General features: G+C 37.7%; 1 protein-coding gene across 1 annotated transcript in view; it reads left to right on the forward strand.

Annotated features, from left to right (window-relative positions):
• LOC577459 (pre-mRNA-processing-splicing factor 8) overlaps positions 1-19712 on the forward strand; it is a 51295-nt gene that overhangs the window by 14679 nt on the left and 16904 nt on the right. The window contains exons 10-28 of the mRNA XM_030991507.1: positions 429-548; positions 1233-1422; positions 1896-2015; positions 2618-2752; positions 3226-3435; positions 4072-4188; positions 4677-4883; positions 5393-5556; positions 6093-6219; positions 10100-10292; positions 10846-11033; positions 11858-12022; positions 12313-12386; positions 12779-12925; positions 14018-14228; positions 14780-14896; positions 15789-16036; positions 18729-18908; positions 19293-19428. Coding sequence (XP_030847367.1) covers positions 429-548; positions 1233-1422; positions 1896-2015; positions 2618-2752; positions 3226-3435; positions 4072-4188; positions 4677-4883; positions 5393-5556; positions 6093-6219; positions 10100-10292; positions 10846-11033; positions 11858-12022; positions 12313-12386; positions 12779-12925; positions 14018-14228; positions 14780-14896; positions 15789-16036; positions 18729-18908; positions 19293-19428 — 3049 coding nt within the window. The remainder of the gene's footprint in view (positions 1-428; positions 549-1232; positions 1423-1895; positions 2016-2617; positions 2753-3225; positions 3436-4071; positions 4189-4676; positions 4884-5392; positions 5557-6092; positions 6220-10099; positions 10293-10845; positions 11034-11857; positions 12023-12312; positions 12387-12778; positions 12926-14017; positions 14229-14779; positions 14897-15788; positions 16037-18728; positions 18909-19292; positions 19429-19712) is intronic.

The raw sequence follows: 19712 nt of genomic DNA on the forward strand, positions 1-19712 counted from the left end.
ACCAAGAGACAAAATTCTATTCAATGGTTATGAGTTGCTAAAAAACATTAAAAAAAAAACCACTAACGTATGTTGTGAATGATGTAACTATACAACACATTCACCGTTCTTGAATACCAAAGCCGCACATGTCTGTAAGCGTTGTACCTCCTTGTTCCATGTTCTATCAGGTATCGTGAGCATTGTCCCAGCGGCCAGCCTGTTACGGTGCGTGTCTCCTTAAGCTCCTCAAGATCTATGTCCTTAATGCTTTCAAGCGTTGCCTCAGGGTTATTTTGAAATACTTTACCACCTCTTGTCGAGTAATTCAACCAATAATATATTGTCAGCTTGGAACCAGAAAGGCATCTGCTTTATGTTGTGAATGATGTAACTATAATGCACATTAACCATTTTGATTGCAACCTCCTTACTCCCTTTCCTACCAGGTATCGTGAGCACTGTCCCAGCGGCCAGCCTGTCAAGGTGCGTGTCTCCTACCAGAAGCTCCTCAAGATCTATGTCCTCAACGCTCTCAAGCACAAACCACCAAAATCACAGAAGAAGAGGTAATTATCATTTTCTTGTGACATCATTGGATAGATTACTCTTGTTTATATGATAGTGTATGAATCACTTGTGTGAAATCAAGATCCTCAGTAGTAACTTGAACTTATTCTTGTTTGTGAGGTTGTGAATTGTTTGCATAAAGCCTATGATAGATACAAGTCTGAGCGTATCGTGGACTATCTAACCGGAGCTTTCTACATGCTTCTCTGGCCTCCTTAGCTATCAGGTTATTGTCAGTGTACTATGATACAAAATAATTTAGAAGATAATTAAAATTTTCAAGCAACAAGAGAGGAAGGAATACCTCGTAATCAATTTTGAGACATCGGAAATGCATTTGCAGGTATCTACAGTCCCAGCCTACTTGATGCTGTGTACTGTTCGATGCAATGCTATAGTAACCTCAGTGAATGCATTGTTGGATGGCAAGGGCTTACCCATACCCATGTCATCCTGGAAAAAGACTGAGACACAATGTAAGATAATGAATCTTCCAGATGGGGCAATTGGTGGAAAATGCAAAGCCTTACATGAGGGCTGTTAGTCACAAGACTGAAGGCTTATCCTGGTGATTGAAAACATCTTTTATTGAGTAAACATCCAAGTGGTGTCCAATTTCCCATGAGAGCCCACTACTATGTGTCTTTAATGCATCAGTTCACCGTTTCTGTATACCCTATCAGGTACCTCTTTCGGTCTTTCAAGGCCACCAAGTTCTTCCAGGCGACCAGCTTGGACTGGGTAGAGGTGGGTCTCCAGGTCTGTCGTCAGGGGTACAACATGCTCAACCTCCTCATCCACAGGAAGAACCTCAACTATCTTCATCTCGACTACAATTTCAACCTCAAACCTGTTAAAACACTCACAACCAAGGTCAGTCAGTCAGTCAGTCATGATGCAGAGATTTCAGTTGTCAGACTATTGTGAATTGCCTAAAAGTTTGGGCTGATACTTTGTGTTTCAGACTTCATATTAGTATGCAGAAATTATATAGGCAATAGAAAATATCTTTTCAGTAGCCGAGTAGGAAGTATTGAGGATTCAAGTTTTTTTTTAACCCCCTTTTAGTTAACGGCTGCTGATTAACTACTGACATGGGTAGGTGGCATGCTGTGCTCAGTTTTCCTTGCGAATCATACACAAATTTTGATCATTCCAAATAAGGTAAACATTGAACATAGTCCAGCCACATATGAAGCTAATAGTATACAAGAACATGATATATGTGTCTGTTTTGCTATGTCCTGATCTGTAAACTGTCAAAATCACTATAATTCACAGTCCTAACAATTTTCGAAAAGCATATCCTCATTCTTTGTCTATTTAATGTTTATTTTTAATTACAGGAGCGTAAAAAGTCCCGTTTTGGAAACGCTTTCCATCTCTGTCGTGAGATCCTGCGTCTGACCAAGCTGGTGGTCGACAGCCATGTGCAGTACAGACTGGGCAATGTTGACGCTTTCCAGGTAAGAATGCTTCCATTTACTAGTAAAAAAAATGTTCAGTCAGTTTCTGTCATCATCATCAGCTTATCAAATTGTTAAAGAAATGTTTCAATTATAATGTACTTGTGAATATAATTTATTGATTGGTTTCTCAACTGTTTTATCATAGACAGTGTATGTTCACTGATGTATCGGTCCACTATGATATCCTTTCTTAATGTTTGATACATATCACTATACTAAAAATGTAATCATATACTCAAACATGACGAGGTTGCTCATTTTTGCGATTAAAGAATTGCGAATGCATTACACCCTTATTTTTGACAAGTATAAATAGTAAACCTACTTCAGATATAGATTTGACAATCCTAATGCATGGTTGTCTCAAAAAATGTACACCAATACATGGTCTGTCTATCTTAGCTCTTTTCTGCAAGAGTGATCTTACTACCTTTAACCATGGACCCAACTATATTGCCAAACCAATCACAATCATAGCCCTAACCCTACCACAAGCTTTATTTCATTGTCACAATTGAAATTTTGCAATAATTTTGTTTTTTGAAAGTTGTACATTATAAATGAGTAATCCATGCTTCTATCAAATATCTTCTGTGCAGTTGGCTGATGGAATCCAGTATATCTTTGCCCATGTTGGTCAGCTGACTGGAATGTATCGATACAAGTATAAGCTCATGAGACAGATCAGGATGTGTAAAGATCTTAAACATGTCATCTACTACAGATTTAACACCGTAAGTTATGGTATTACTTTGACAAAGTAAGGTGTTAACATGCATGACATTTTTGATTGTATTTAATTGGATTCAAGTTGTAACTCAAGTTAGCTGTCTTTTGCATTTACAGCAAAACAGCTGTTTTTTGTATAGATTTACTGATGAAATGTAGGTGGTCAGTAGGTCATGTAGGTTTAATTGAAATTGAATAATCGTCTTCAAATGACTTGCTCTCAATGGACTAAGTAGTAATGGATACAGGCACTATATTGCTGTCCCATACATTCTAATTTATGTCATAATGAACATCCAGGTTATTGTCAGTGTACTATGATACAAATAAAGTAGAAGATAATTAAAGTTTATAAGCAACAAGAGAGGAAGGAATACTTTGTGATAAATTTTGAGACATCGGAAATGCATTATTTGCATATTTCTGAGCTTCATTTAATATGTACATTCTGATTGATGTTGTGTCTTCTTGCCAACAGGGACCAGTAGGGAAAGGACCAGGGTGTGGTATATGGGCTCCTGGCTGGCGTGTGTGGGTGTTCTTCATGCGTGGGGTCACCCCGCTGCTAGAACGCTGGCTGGGCAACCTCCTCTCCAGGCAGTTTGAGGGACGTCACTCCAAGGGTGTCACCAAGACTGTCACCAAACAGAGGGTGGAGAGTCACTACGATCTGGAGCTGCGTGCATCGGTGAGTATCCAGAGAAATGACCCTCAGATAGACTTTACCATTGATAACCAGGGAGATTCTTGGAATGTCTTTTCTGTTTTCAATGCCCTTCATTCTGTCATCTGTCACTCCACTAACTTTAACGAATTCTTGTTTGTGAGGTTGTGAATTATTTGCATAAAGTCTATGATAGATACAAGTCCAAGCTTCTCATGTAATATCTAACCAGAGTGTTCTATATGGCCTTCTTAGCTATCAGGCTATTGTTTGTGTAATATTATAAAAAATAATACTTTAGAAAAGAATTTAAATTTTAAAGCAATATAAGAAGAATGAATACTTAGTTTAAATTTGGAGACATCGGAAATGCATTTGCAGGTATCTACAGTCCCAGCCTACATGATGCTGTGTACTGTTCGATGCAATGCTATAGTAACCTCAGTGAATGCATCGTTGGATGGTGAGGGCTAACCCCTACCCATGTCATCTTGGAAAAAGACTTGAGACACAAGGACAAACAAAATCCACCTGCATAACGTTTAGACAGGTTTTTTACCTTTTTCTGAACATCATTTGCAATGTGCAATACGTTAGGTCTCATTTACAATTTCGTTATCTTCGGTCCCATTTATAGTGAATAATGTTGTTTTGTTGCAGGTGATGCATGACATTATTGATATGATGCCTGAAGGTATCAAGCAGAACAAGGCCAGGACCATCCTGCAGCATCTGAGTGAAGCCTGGAGGTGCTGGAAGGCTAATATCCCTTGGAAGGTAAGAGCAAACTTTATCAATGAAAAATAGGCTCCATTGTGAGATAAGATGAATGGCTGTCATTATAATGTAATGTAAACTGTTTATTCATTATTTTCAGGCATGTGCACTCCTCTTTTTTTATGTCTGGAGATGGGTAGTTGGTGCTTGGACACTTATTTATTTGGATGCTTTATTTTATGTTTTACTGCCATTAGTATACTTGTAGATGTCTTTTATATTAAAATTTATCCAAATTTTCATACACAATAAAGAAATGACAGATAAGAATGAATGGTCAAATTGCCAAGATCTTAGGTTTTATTGAAACAGGAGTTTATTTAGGGTTAATCTGATATTGAAGATCAGAACTTTCCAATTATTTTGTCAGTAGTCACAACAGATTAAGTAGAGCTTAAAGGGGTGAAGGCTATTTATTTGTTGAGGCTTACAAACATAACAAAAACAAAGTATTAACTGATTTATGATCATTACATCTGCCCCTCCAGGTACCAGGCCTGCCCACCCCAATTGAAAACATGATCCTGAGGTTTGTCAAGTCCAAGGCAGACTGGTGGACAAACACAGCTCACTACAACCGAGAGAGGATCAGGCGTGGTGCCACAGTGGATAAGACTGTATGCAAGAAGAACTTAGGAAGGCTCACCAGGCTCTATCTCAAGGCAGAGCAGGAGAGACAGCACAATTACCTGAAGGTTAGTTCTACTTGAATTCTAATTTCTTAATTGATGACATGGCATTTATTTTCTTGATTTTATCAGCTTTTCCCATCTTCCAATGCTTCTGGCTTGTATATTGTTCATTTCCATCAATGCAAAACAAATATGTTTAACTAGAATTGAAAAGGGGACTTTCTACTTTTGCTTTTTGCCATTGTAGCATGTGCACAGTGAATTAGTATACAAATAAATCAATATATATATATATGTATATAGTTATCATTTGCTTACCTTCATTTGTAAATCATGTCAAAACCTTTATGTATTGATTGTTTGTCCTGATTGCCAGTAATGTACATATTGTGTGATGATTTAATCTGCTGAGAGCCAGATGGCCATTAACTCATATCCTGTAACTTAGAGTTAATTTCTTTCTGGCTCTCGGCAGACATTACAATCATGATGAACTAAAGAAATTATTTTTCAATTATTTATTCCAAATTATTAATACCCATGACTTATTGTATCCTAACCCTAACCCACAGGATGGTCCATACATCACAGCTGAGGAGGCCGTAGCCATCTACACCACCACTGTGCATTGGCTTGAGAGTCGTCGCTTCTCACCCATCCCCTTCCCTCCTCTCTCCTACAAACACGACACCAAGCTACTCATCCTCGCCTTGGAGAGATTGAAGGAAGCATACAGGTGAGTTGAGATGGAATCTCATTGTGGCATGATATTCAAACCCTTTATGATATCCAGACCACAAATAACAATGGCGTACAGTTTGTTTACTCTATCAGCACATACTTTGATTTTATTGTTCCCAAGTTTACAATGAAACTGAGATAGAAGATGAAAAGTTGATTTGTGAAACTTTATTCTTTATAAGTGTTTGTCACATTGAGATTGAAACTAGTTGCTCTTATTAAAACTGAGATAAACTATACACAATTGGAAGATAAATGAAAATAAGTTGGTAAATGCAACTTAATCTCATTACAAATAATTATCCAATTTCATCATCTTTTTATTGAAGATCTACAGTGCACAAGCTTTTTTGTGGAAAACCTGCTTGAAGAAAAAAAAAAAAAATTAATTGATTAATGTTAGGAAAGAGGAAGTCTTAAACTCTGGCTAAAAGCTAGCAATCTCTTGAAAGCAGGCTGTTGAATTTCACTGTTTTCTTAAGTTTTTGTATCGTACTGAACCCAATGTATCATGATTTCCCTCTTGTCTAGTGTGAAGAGTCGTTTGAACCAGTCTCAGAGAGAGGAGCTTGGTCTTATAGAACAGGCCTATGACAATCCTCATGAAGCCCTCAGTAGAATCAAACGTCATCTGCTCACCCAGCGTGCCTTCAAAGAGGTAAGTACTCTGGTGGTCACAGGTTTATGTAATGATAGTTTGAGTTAGTTTCAAGTTCTTGGTATTGATGAGAAAAGAAATTCCACACATAATCCAAAGAAACTTTATATTGACTGTAAACGACTGCATATGATGATTTTTGTATTGATAGAAAATAAATATGTAACTGAGTAGAATAATGAAGTAAATGGCTAAGCAGTAAATAATGTGGTCCCACAAGTAGATATCTGTATTGGAGCTCTATAGTTTTTGTGTTTTTGGTTAAGTTTTGATAGGTTTACTTTCATTTTGTCAGTTCAAACAGTATTTATATTTTGATCAATAAGTAAATCAGTATAACTCCTAGCCATTTTCTTCTAAACGAATGAAAATCTCTGTTATAACATGTATTTTGGCTTTCATGATATATGTTTTCACCTTATTTTACAGCAGACTGTGTCTGCTTCGTTTTTATCTCCAAAGTGGCATAATGCATTGTTATCTGCAGTTGCAGCCTTACCATACTGTGTTCTGTTCGTAGCAATGCTATATCAAACCAACCAATCAGTGATATGCATCGTTGGATGATGGAGGGCTTTCCACCTTCATTGTCCTGGAATCTAAGCTGATACATTTTATTTCTTAGTATTTCTCTTTAGATATACCAGTTACATGCATTTTGTAAGATAAAATCGGGTTGTCACAACTCTCAAAACAGTTCTTTGTTATTCCAAACATGCCTAGGGGGTGTTTCACAAAGATCCTACTTATCTCTAACTTGGACTTAACAATTATGGAAAGCTGTTAGCATCTATGAAAATATTTTGTAAAAGTTATTTTATAAGGCATAAAATGTTGATTCAAATCATTCATATTTCCTATTATCAAGGAGACTTCTTGTTCTTGATGTGGAATTTATGAAAAGTCTAAAATACATGAATTTTCGCTTTCGAATATATTTTAGTTTATTATTATTATTATTATTATTCCGTTTTATTTTAACAGGGTAGCCCCGTCAGTATTCAAAGTACTGTTTTCCAGGGGGCCCTGTACATAAATGAACATATATGAAGAAACAAACTACTTGAACAATATAAACATCATGGAAAACATCAATACATAGCTACATTTAACAGAAAGTGAGTAAAGAGTAAGAGTGAATAATGAAACAAAGCCGTAGTAAGAATGATAAATTTCAATGAGCAATTTCAAATCGATAACAATATACTCTGATTATTATCAATGATCTATTTAGATTTTAACAAATTATTATATTGAGAAATTTATGTAAATATTCATGAAAGAAATAAATAAAGAGAGAAAGGCAAATTTATCTTTAAGATCGCTGCTTAAAATAGAGAGAACAAAAATTATTCTTGGTCGGGGCATTTCGAACTGAGTGGGGTAGGCTATTCCACTGAAGAGCACCATCAACTGAGAAGGCACGTTTTCCACATTCTGTTTTAATTCTTGGAATAATGACGCCCAAATTGTCAGCATTCCTTGTTGAGTATCTATGAGTATGGGCGGACAGGGTGAACATATCATATAAATATGATGGGGCACTATTATTCATAACATCATACATTAATTTACTTTTATTGAACTCCCATCTTTTTTCCATGTCAATCCATCTCAGGGTACTAAACATTTCAGATGTGGGAATCAAAGTATTTATTTTCAGGACAATTCTTGCCATCTGCTTGTGTTGCTTAATCAAGATATCTTTTGTTCTTTTATTACAAGTACTCCATGAAACACTACAATAGTCATAGTAAGGAAGGATAAGTGAATTGGCAAGTAGTTTGGCACTATCGATTGTGAGATATTTCCTGACTCTACGAAGTAGGGCCAACCTAGAGGCAATTTTATTTGAAGTGTATTTCACATGATCCTGCCACGTCATGTGCTGGTCCAGACAAACTCCCAGATATTTTACACTTTGAACTTGCTTGATTGGTACATTAGAAACTTTTATTGCGATTGGTGTGTATTGCAAGTTCAGCAATTTCTGCGGTGTTCCAAAAATCATGAAGCATGTCTTGTCCGTATTCAGGGTAAGTTGGTTTCTTTCTAACCACTTTCTCACACAATCCAAATCATGATTAAGACATGTTTCGATTTCCCTTGGATTTGAAGAACTGTACATAAGGGCAGTGTCATCTGCATACATAATCACTTTACCGTGCTCGATGACTGATGGAAGATCGTTCATGAAAAGAGTGAAAAGGAGGGGCCCCAATATAGATCCCTGGGGGACTCCAGACTTTAACTTTAGCACGTCAGATTTTTTACCTAGCAAGGAGGTACACTGCGCCCGGTGTACAAGATATGATTCGAACCATGATAATGCTTGTCCCGTAATGCCATACAGTTTTAACTTATCTAGTAATAATCTATGATTAACAGAGTCGAATGCCTTTCGTATGTCAAGAAAGACTATTCCAGTTATTCTACCTTTATCCATGTTAGTCAACAAATAATTGCTCAAAAATGCAAGTACGGTGTTTGTTGAATAACCTTTCCTAAATCCAGATTGGTGAGGGGTTAGGAGATTATTATCTGACAGATAGTCTCGAAGTTGCACGTTAACTGCCTTTTCCAATATTTTCATAATCGACGGTATAACAGATATGGGACGATAGTTGCTAACATCGTCCCTATCCCCACCCTTGTGAATTGGGGTAACTTGTGCCTGCTTCCAGTCAGTTGGAATTTGGCTGGTTTGCAGAGAAAGATTAAACAGGTGAGTAATAGGTGTACAAATAACGGGTGTGGCCAACTTCAGGAGACGTGCACTAAGCCCTTCTAGGCCAGTTGCCTTATTAATCTGAATAGAGTGCAATTCTTTTCGTACAAAATCCTCAGAAATCGAATCAAATTCAAAGACAGATCGAATAGAGTCCTGAGATAATGACAAGATCACAGGTTCAACATAGGAATGACTGGCAGCAAGCAGACTACCAATAGATGTAAAATACTCATTAACACAATTTACATCAAGGTTCAAAGTATTGGGAACGCTTTTGTTGGAAGTAGGGGCAATTTGTTTAAGCATCTTCCAAAGTTCTGAAGGGTTCCTTTTGTTTTGAACTATTTGTTCATGACAAAAAGACTTTTTCAAAGTAACTCTTAGATTATTGACATGGTTACGGCAGGATCTGAAAAGACTCCAATCCCGTCGGTCCTTTGAATTTTCAGCTTTCTTCCTGAGTGCATCTCTATCATAGCACAATCGAGTGTACTCAGGCGTGACCCATTTTGTCTTCATACCCCTAACCCTCAGAGAAATCTTAGGGCAATGTTCATCACAAATACCAACAAACTTAGTCTTCCAGTTATTCCATTCAATTTCAATATCATTTCCTTCCATAAATTCCATTCTAGCATTTAATAATGCTTCACAAAATAACGTTACGTTTAACCGTCTATAAGCTCTTGTATGTATAATCCTAGCTGGAGTTTTCGGTTTAACATGTTTGCTAACAACATACACTAGTCTATGATCACTCAGACCATGAATGACAACATTTTTATCAAGTACATTGTTTGGTCGATTAGTTAGAATTAAATCTAACAATGTAGAACTACTCTCAGTAACTCGGGTAGGATCGTCAATTATCTGTTTCAGGTTATACTGATTACACCAAGTTTTAACATTTCTTGATTCTCTCTTATTATACATGTTATAGTTAAAGTCGCCGAGAATATAACATTCCATGCCACCATTCACAATCTTGGAAATTAGTTTGAGGCTACAAATGGCTCTCCATAATTTTCAAGTCTAACTTAGAGATAAGTTCAACTTAGGATCTTTGTGAAACACCCCCCTGTTTTGACAAGTGTAAGTGCAGGTAGTCTAAATTATTCACAATTATTTGTTTTCACCTCATTTTACCAGGTTGGTATAGAGTTCATGGACCTGTACAGTCATCTGATTCCTGTATATGACGTAGAACCCTTAGAGAAGATCACTGATGCCTACCTAGATCAGTATCTCTGGTATGAAGCAGACAAGAGACGTCTCTTCCCTCCCTGGATCAAGCCGGCTGATACTGAACCACCTCCACTCCTTGTCTACAAGTGGTGTCAAGGTAACAGTTCTTACCTACTGGAAATTTTGAAAGATGACATTAATACTGTACTACCTTACCATCTTTTGAAACGGGTTCTAAATCCTTGTTGAGGGATAAGATCCTCTTGTCTCATATGATATTAATATTTGGACCGGGCTGTAGGTAGAGTTAACATTCTTGTTGGTGTCAGGGCTTTGTAGGCATCATTTGTTGCTTTATATCTAACATTTAATAAGAGCCCTTCATGAGAATGCCATCTAACAAATATGGCTTATATTCTAAAAGAAAAGAAAACTTGATTTAATGTTTTTGCTTACACGAAGGCTTAAGATGTTCTTAAATTGCTGGGCTTGACTTCCATATCTCCCCAACCTATTTAATAGGAGATGATTCTATATGTCTTTGTGGCAAATTAAATTCAAGTATGAGGTAATTTGCATGCAAGCTTCTAAATGTTACACAATCATTTAAGTTATTTCACACATTTTTTATTTGTTAACATTTTCTTTGCAGTTATTTCAAATTTAGACCGTATGCTTTTATGAAAATGTTTAACATCATATCATTTCAGGTATCAACAATCTGCAGGACGTATGGGACTCCTCTGAAGGAGAATGTAACGTCATGATGGAGTCTCGTTATGAGAAGCTCTATGAGAAGATAGATCTGACTCTACTCAACAGACTGCTACGTCTCATCGTAGATCATAACATTGCTGATTACATGACTGCCAAGAACAACGTTGTCATCAACTACAAGGTATCATATCCTGTTCAATCACTGGACCATCTCCATAACCTTTCCATTAAAATCTTACTATTTGTGAGTGAAGATGTTTTTAATCAGGGCTTGATTGTAACTGGTGCCTTGGACAAATGGTCACCCAAAATCTGAATCCCCCAATTAAAAATTAAAAAAGGGACTCATGCAGACCATTATGAATACCATTCAAACAGACCTCAGAAGTCTTGATATGGACTCCGTGCAAAAAGAAATAGAAGAAAGGGAATTTTTTTTTTGGAGCCATGTGCCAATGCCCATTATTTTTTGGTACTCCTATATAATACTCTTTCTTTTACTATTAGATATTGTAATGGATATTAATACTTCCTGCCTGTCTGCTTGCTTGAATGTAGGCTGTATGCATTTGCAGGTATCTACAGTCCCAGCCTACCTGATGCTGTGTACTGTTCGATGCAATGCTATAGTAACCTCAGTGAATGCATCGTTGGATGGTGAGGGCTTACCTATACCCATGTCATCCTGGAAAAAGACTGAGACACAAGAAAAAACATTTACCAATTGATGTTTATCTCAAGGATGGTTAAAAGGAATTTATTTTTCCAGATATAATTTCCTCCTGTAGCCTGTAGTTCAAGGCTTAGCAAGTTTTGACGTGGTACCATTGACAGCACAAAATCATATTGGGCAACCAAAAGTCATGCTATCATGGCCCTTTTTATAAAACAAGCAGTTACAACAGCAAATCTGATTGAATAACATTGTATGGCTTCTTGCACAGTGTGAAAATATGCAAATGAGATTTCAATGGGTAAAATAATTTTTGAAAATTACTTTTCCAGGACATGAATCACACCAATTCCTACGGTATCATCCGAGGTCTTCAGTTTGCTTCCTTCATCGTCCAGTTCTATGGTCTGGTCCTGGACCTGTTAGCATTGGGTCTACACAGGGCCAGTGAGATGGCGGGACCACCGCAGATGCCTAATGACTTCTTGCAATTCCAGGTTTGTACTCTAAGTGATCTGATAGATATTTACTCTGGCAAAATATGCCCTGAGCTTTTATTTTGACAATGTGTGTTTGCTTGTTGTAGTTGAAAAATAATCGCCAATCTATGCAATGTCTCGTCTGATGTGGTTCTCGTACACTGATTGTTTATCCTATGTGCATGAAGACTTACACCCCATTTCATTTATTAACGGTGGGAATGTTTAATTGTAATTTTTTGCTTGGATTACTGTAACAGATTTGGTAACAACTTTTTCTGAATACTCATCTTTTTTTCACTTTACAGGATGTAGTCACAGAGGCCAACCATCCCATCAGGTTGTACTCGCGCTACATTGACAAAGTCCATATCTTCTTCAGGTAAGCTGCTTCGAATTAGCTCTCAGGGTTCCAAGATAAAAGTATTTACTTCTCTGTCTCCAGTATTATCACAGTCATTACCCCAAGCTTTATGTAGACGGTCCTTGAATTCTTTTACTCCAATGCATATGTAAAATTAAACCATTTTAAAAGGCACAAAATGTTGATTCAAATCATTCATATTTTCTATTATCAAGGAGATTACATGTTCTTGATGTGGAATTTATAAAGTCTAAAATACTTGGAATTTTTTCTTTTTAATATATTTCACTTTAAGGCTACAAATGGCTCTCCATAATGTTTAAGTCCAACTTAGAGTTAAGTTTGACTAAGGATCTTTGTGAAACACCCCCCCCCCCCTTGTGTAAACCTCTTCCATTCCATTGCCACAGGTTCACAGCAGAAGAAGCCCGTGATCTGATCCAGCGCTACCTGACGGAGCATCCCGATCCTAACAATGAGAACATTGTGGGTTATAACAACAAGAAATGCTGGCCAAGAGATGCAAGGATGAGACTTATGAAGCATGATGTCAATCTGTAAGCATCTAGTCATTTCTCAATATATCATCTGCTGAAAGTTTGAAGGGCTTTGAATTACAAAAGTAGAGCCCCTTTGGCTCTCAATATGCAGTTTTGTAAAACCAGAAACTTTCTTGTGCTTCGACTATTCCATGAATTCTTTGAATTGTTCAGAATCTTGAAAGATTGAATCACAACTGACACAAAACTAAACAAAATTATATTCATGAAAGTATTTTTCAGCAAAAATTGGTGTTGGTTACAACTTTTTGAAAGTTTCATGTTGCACTTGTTTCTCTTTTTACAGTATCTACGTTTTATTGAATTTTGTATAACTGTTCAAATGCAAGAATGAAATTGTATACATATTTTTCACTGACATTTGCATATTTGTTCTGAAATAATCCACTCTGCATGTGAGCATATTGGGTAGGCACAACTCACTAGTTGTTGTGCTTACTTTGTTTCTCTTAAGTGGCTTTTGAAATGTATAATGCATTGTTATCTGCAGTTGCAGTATTACCATGCTGTGTTCTGTTCGTAGCAATGCTATATCAAACAAACCAATCAGTGATATGCATCGTTGGATGATGAAGGGCTTTCCACCTTCATCAGCCTGGAATCTTAGCTGATACATTTTATTTCTAAGTATTTCTCTTTAGATATACCAGTTACATGCATTTTGTAAGATAAATTCAGGTTCTCACAAAACAGTTCTTTGTTGTGCTCAGCATGCTTGTTCTGACAAGTCTAAGTGCAAGTAAATTGAATTATTTACTATCTGTTCTATTTTCCTTATTTCCTGACTTTCCAAGCTCAACCAAATGGCTCCAATATATAATTGTTTAAATATATTTGTTAGGTAACCAATACTCTGGTAAGCTAGAAATTTTTCCAGCCCCAATACAAACAAGCACTATTGCAGTATTTACAAAGATTTTTCTTCGCAGGAAACTTGTTCAAATATTATAAGAATTCTAGCTTGTAAATTAACGATCATGAATTGGGGTCACTTCTGAGATTCACTAACATTTCTGGTGTTATATTACCTCATCATTAAAGCAGTTTTAATTGTCCAATGAATGAATCCATTCTCCTCTTCTTCCTCAGGGGACGAGCTGTCTTCTGGGACATGAAGAATCGTCTTCCTCGTTCCATCACCACCTTCATGTGGGAGCAGAGCTTTGTCTCTGTCTACAGCAAGGATAATCCTAACCTGCTCTTCAACATGAGTGGCTTTGAGTGTCGCATCCTACCAAAGTGCCGTACCACCAGCGATGAGTTCACGCACAAGGATGGTATCTGGAACCTTCAAAACGAGGTATGGGTTCTTTCTTGATGGTGAAAATTTGTGTAATATTTTCTATGTAGAGGGTCATTGCAAAATTCGACATTTTTTCGTCTGCAGAGGGTACTTGTGAATTTTTAGATTAAAAAGAATGTTTGTGATCTAGTGACATGAGGTTTGAAGAGTAATGACAGAATGTTGTGCGAAAGTAACCTCCACACACCCTTTTAATGAGAACATTGCCTTAATTGAGTTCTTCAATTAAATACTAGGTTATATATAATTTCTTTTAAAACACGACAGGTGAAATACAAAACGTAATTAACTTGAGTGGGTGTTTCTCCTATATTCAGACCTTTCTGGGAGCAATGATGAATACACTTGGGGTTTGGGGTGTTGATTGTGATCAGTGCTAGTAGGTTGAAGTTTGAAATAATGATGTAGGTTGTTGTCAAAGTTTATTGTGTTAGTAATGACATGGTTTAGTACAAGACCTCTTTAATCAGATTTTGGTGCAAAGTGATTTGTAGACTAAATCTAGAAACTTTGATAAACATCTTTTCATTCCCTTTCATATTCCTCAGGTGACCAAAGAGCGTACAGCTCAGTGTTTCCTGCGTGTAGATGATGAATCCCTGCAGAGGTTCCACAACAGAGTCAGACAGATCCTCATGGCTTCAGGTTCTACTACCTTCACTAAGGTACAGGAGATCATGCTCTCTTTATTATGTTTTTATGACTGTGTTTCTCTTTTCTCTTTTTCAGTCTCTCTTTTTCTCTCTTTTTCTTACTCCTGGACTTGCTATTAGTGCCATGATATTGATGGGACATGTTGATTTACTGCAAAAATGGAAATACCATCAGTTTATAGAATCTTGTGCATTTCCCTTGAAAAAATTATTCTGCTCTTCACTTTGTTAGTGCTTGTCTCTTATACAATTCATCCGATATGATAATAAAAGGAAGGGGAGGATTGGTGCAGGTTGGAAGTAATGCATTTGCAGGTATCTACAGTCCCAGCCTACCCGATGCTGTGTACTGTTCGATGCAATGCTATAGTAACCTCAGTGAATGCATTGTTGGATAATGAGGGCTTTTCCCTACCCATGTCATCCTGGAAAAAGACTGAGACACAAGAACACTCTGCCCTTCATATAATTTTAGATCGGAAGACAAATACAACTGTACTTGATGAAGTTGTATTTGGCCATTCTTTACACACGATAAAACATATCCTTTAGCTTCTTAGTGTGTTACATGTTGATGCATTACTCCACTTCTACCTTCTCAATTGCTCTTTTTCTTTCTCCTGTCTTTTCTTTATTGTAAAACCATTTGAAAATTCATCATAGTCACTACTCGCAAGACGTTAATCTAGCAGCTCGGCTACAACCAGGGTAATATGTAATACGCCATGAGCGTCGGAGCCTGGCAGATACCGGCGCTAAATAAATAATCATATTATTATTATTGTTATTATTATTACTTTAATTATTTCCTTTAATTTATCTTTGGGACGACTATAGCAATGTCACAGTTTCAAACTAAGTATATCAATATTAATTACCATACCCTTCCCCCACTCTCCTTCAGATCGTGAACAAGTGGAACACAGCCCTGATCGGTCTGATGACCTACTTCAGAGAAGCCGTTGTCAACACCCAAGAGCTCCTGGACCTTCTGGTCAAATGTGAGAACAAGATCCAGACCCGTATCAAGATCGGTCTCAACTCCAAGATGCCCAGCAGGTTCCCTCCGGTGGTGTTCTACACCCCCAAGGAGTTGGGAGGTCTTGGTATGCTCTCCATGGGTCACGTCCTCATCCCACAGTCAGATCTCAGGTATGTCTCATTCAATTGGATTCTATTCCTTGCTCGTTAGAAGCTGTCATGTTTACATCACTATTATCTCGATGTTTCCTTTTACCTTATCCACTCCATCCTTTTGTGCAGTGACTTCGATATTTTGTATGCCTTTTTTTTATGCATTATGTTTTCTGGTTGCCCGTCCGTACCTCCGGTTCTCGTGATCACGTTATCCCGAGAACCTGTTAACGGATAACAATCAAACTTGAATTTTAAAAATAGCTTCTGTTTTGGTTTGTAAAATGGCTCTGTGACGGGGGCATCAGTGTTATTTTAGAATGTTGTAACCAAACAACCCCCCGCTCCCCCCCCCCACCCCCGAAGAGAATCCTGGATCTGCAACTGCAGTGACAAGATATTGAAGCCAGCACCATTCTGCTAATGATGATCAACAACTTACCTACATTGATATGCAATGAGAATAAACTAATTCTGAAGCAGGTTTGTGGTACTCTGACCTTCTCACTCCATGTATAACCAACTACATGTACACATATTTCATATAAAAAGATCAAGCCCTACTGACATACTCTCTTAGAAGCACTGATTGGGCCTACAGAGCCTTCTACTTCTCTGTACCTAAGCTGTGGATTAGCCTTCCACAATCTACCAGGATTGCTGAGTCTATGACAACGTTCATGTCAGCCATCAATGACATCAGCTCAAGAATAATAATGCAAAGGCCTTGTTCATATAAGCCGCAGCAAAACCGCTGCAGTATTTCAATGACGTAAAGTGTGATATGGTCAAATCTCTGCACCTTTTAATGCAGAGCTCAGTGAATACGTACAGGAACTCTAATGTGCACAGTTGTCATTCCTTTTTTTTTTTTTTTTTTTGTGGGGGGGGGGGGGGGGATGTTGAAAATAGGGGTGCGCCTTATACACAGATTTGGGGGTCACAAGGTCAAAGGTCACGGCTCATTATGTATGCGAAAAGAGCTTGTGATCACAATTTCATTAGAACTGATGGATGTCTATCAAACTCAAGATATGTAGGTATCTTGCAGAATCAATGAACCAATTAGATTTTAGGGTCATGAGTTCAAAGGTCAAAAGTGGTGGGGCTCATTATGTATGCAAAAATAGCTTGTGATCGCATTATCTGAGAACCTGTTGATGGATTACAATCAAACTTGAATTTTAACTAGATGGAATTCGACTGCACGCAGTCGAAAATGATGCCTCCGTCATAGAGCAATTTTACAAACCAAAACAGAAGACATTTTTCGAATTCAAGTTCAATTGTAATCCATTAACAGGTTCTCAGAATATCGTGATTACAAGCAATTTCTCATATACATATATGACCCTTTGATCTTTGACCTCATGACCCTAAAATCTACTCAGTTCATTGGCTCTGCAAGATGTCCTGAGTTAATAGTAATCCATCTGTCAGTTCTAATGAGAATGTGTTCACAAGCTATTTTTGCATACATAATGAGCCCATGACCTTTGACCTTTGATCTTATGAACCAAAAATCTACTCAGTTCATTGGCTCTGCAAGTAACATACATGACCTAATTTTGGCAGGAATCCATCAATCGGTTCTTGAGAACGCGATCACGAGCTGTTTTTGCATACATAATGTGCGTTGTGGCCTTTGACCTTTGACCTCGTGACCCCAAAATCTAATCAGTTCATCTGCTCTGCAAGTAACATACATGACCTAAGTTTAGCAGCAATCCATCAATCGGTTCTTGAGATAACGCAATCATGAGCTGTTTTTGCATACATAATGTGCGCTGTAGCCTTTGACCTTTGACCTCGTGACCCCAAAATCTAATCACTTCATCGGTTCTGCAAGTAACATACATGACCTAAGTTTGGCAGCAATCCATTACTCGGTTCTTGAGATAACGCGATCACGAGCTGTTTTTGCATACATAATGAGCCCTGTGACCTTTGACCTTTAACCTCATGACCCCAAAATCTAATCAGTTCTTTGACTCTGCAAGATACATACATGACCAAAGTTTGGCAGGAATCCATCAATCGGTTCTTCAGATAACGCGATCACGAGCTGTTTTTGCATACATAATGAGCCCTGTGACCTTTGACCTTTGACCTCGTAACCCCAAAATCTATTCAGTTCATCGGCTCTGCAAGATACATACATGACCAAAGTTTGGCAGGAATCCATCAATCGGTTCTTCAGATAACGCGATCACGAGAACGGGACGTACGTACGTACAGACGTACGTACGTACAGACGTACGTACAGACGGACGGACGGACAACCCGAAAACATAATGCCTCCGGCTACTTCGTAACGGAGGCATAAAAATTGCCTCTGGTAAGGTTTGTAAAATCGCTCCTTGGCGGAGGCATCATTTTCATTGAAGCTTCTTGGGCTTGCAAAAGAAAAAACAGTATATCTATGAGGTAATTTGATAAATTTTTTGTAGTCATTATTTTGATAAAAAGTCTTGGATAATATATGTCACTGAAAATTTTAAATACATGCAAAAACCTTGATAGAAAAGACACCTGCCTATAATAATTGCCCTCCCTTTCCCCCCTTGAGGAAAGTACTGTACTGTACTGTACTTGTAAAGTACTATAAAATCCTATATTGACATTTAAGGAGGATTAGTATGACCATCCACTGTTTCTCTTCCGCAAACGAGCATATTCTGTAAATTGCACTTTGTTTCTTTATCCCCAGGTGGTCCAAGCAGACAGATGTTGGCATCACTCACTTCAGGTCTGGTATGAGTCACGATGAAGATCAGCTCATCCCCAATCTCTACCGCTACATCCAGCCATGGGAGAGTGAGTTCATTGACTCACAGAGAGTGTGGGCTGAGTATGCACTCAAAAGACAGGAGGCTAATGCTCAAAACAGGTGAGTGTGAGAGATGAAATGTACTCTCATTTCTGTCTTGAAAGAATTTTTGCTGTAACTTGTATGACACACAATCTCTACAGATACATCTCAATCTGAGAGATGAAATTCATTGCCTAAAGAAACAGGTTTATGCCAAGCTATGAAAGAGATGTATTTTCATTGAAGATATCATTTTGTACGATCCAGAATTGCAATGACAGTGTCTTCCTATAAATTGACCCTGTTGCGAATAATGAATGATAGTTATAACTTGATTTGTGGATTATACACCAAAAGTGGAACTCTTTCTTGATTGGACATGTAGTCAAGTTCAAGAATATCAACAGATAGTGAAAATATGAAAACGTGTTTTCTGACCTGCCCTGTTCTTTACTTCGCCAGACGTCTGACTCTTGAGGATCTTGAAGACTCGTGGGATCGTGGTATTCCTCGTATCAACACTCTGTTCCAGAAGGACAGGCATACCCTGGCCTATGACAAGGGCTGGAGGGTCAGGACTGACTTCAAACAGTTCCAGGTAAGAGACTTGAAAGTAGCCTCATCTTCTGGGACCCGTTTCACAAAGCCTTTTTTCAATGACAAATGACAAATATCAGTGACAAATCTGCTGATAACCAATCAAAAGCAAGAATTTCAGTAGCTTATAACAACAACTGTCATTTGTCACTGATGACAAGTTTTGTGAAACAGGGCCCAGAAGGGTATAAACTTGATTAAGTTTACTCAGAGTTAAGGCCATAGTGACTTTGTTTGTAGTTTGGATATGTCAACCATGTGAAGATGTGGTTTCGAGATATTATA

The sequence above is a fragment of the Strongylocentrotus purpuratus genome, unplaced genomic scaffold (genome assembly GCF_000002235.5).
Source record: "Strongylocentrotus purpuratus isolate Spur 01 unplaced genomic scaffold, Spur_5.0 spur5_scaffold_2, whole genome shotgun sequence".
Taxonomy (NCBI): domain Eukaryota; kingdom Metazoa; phylum Echinodermata; class Echinoidea; order Camarodonta; family Strongylocentrotidae; genus Strongylocentrotus; species Strongylocentrotus purpuratus.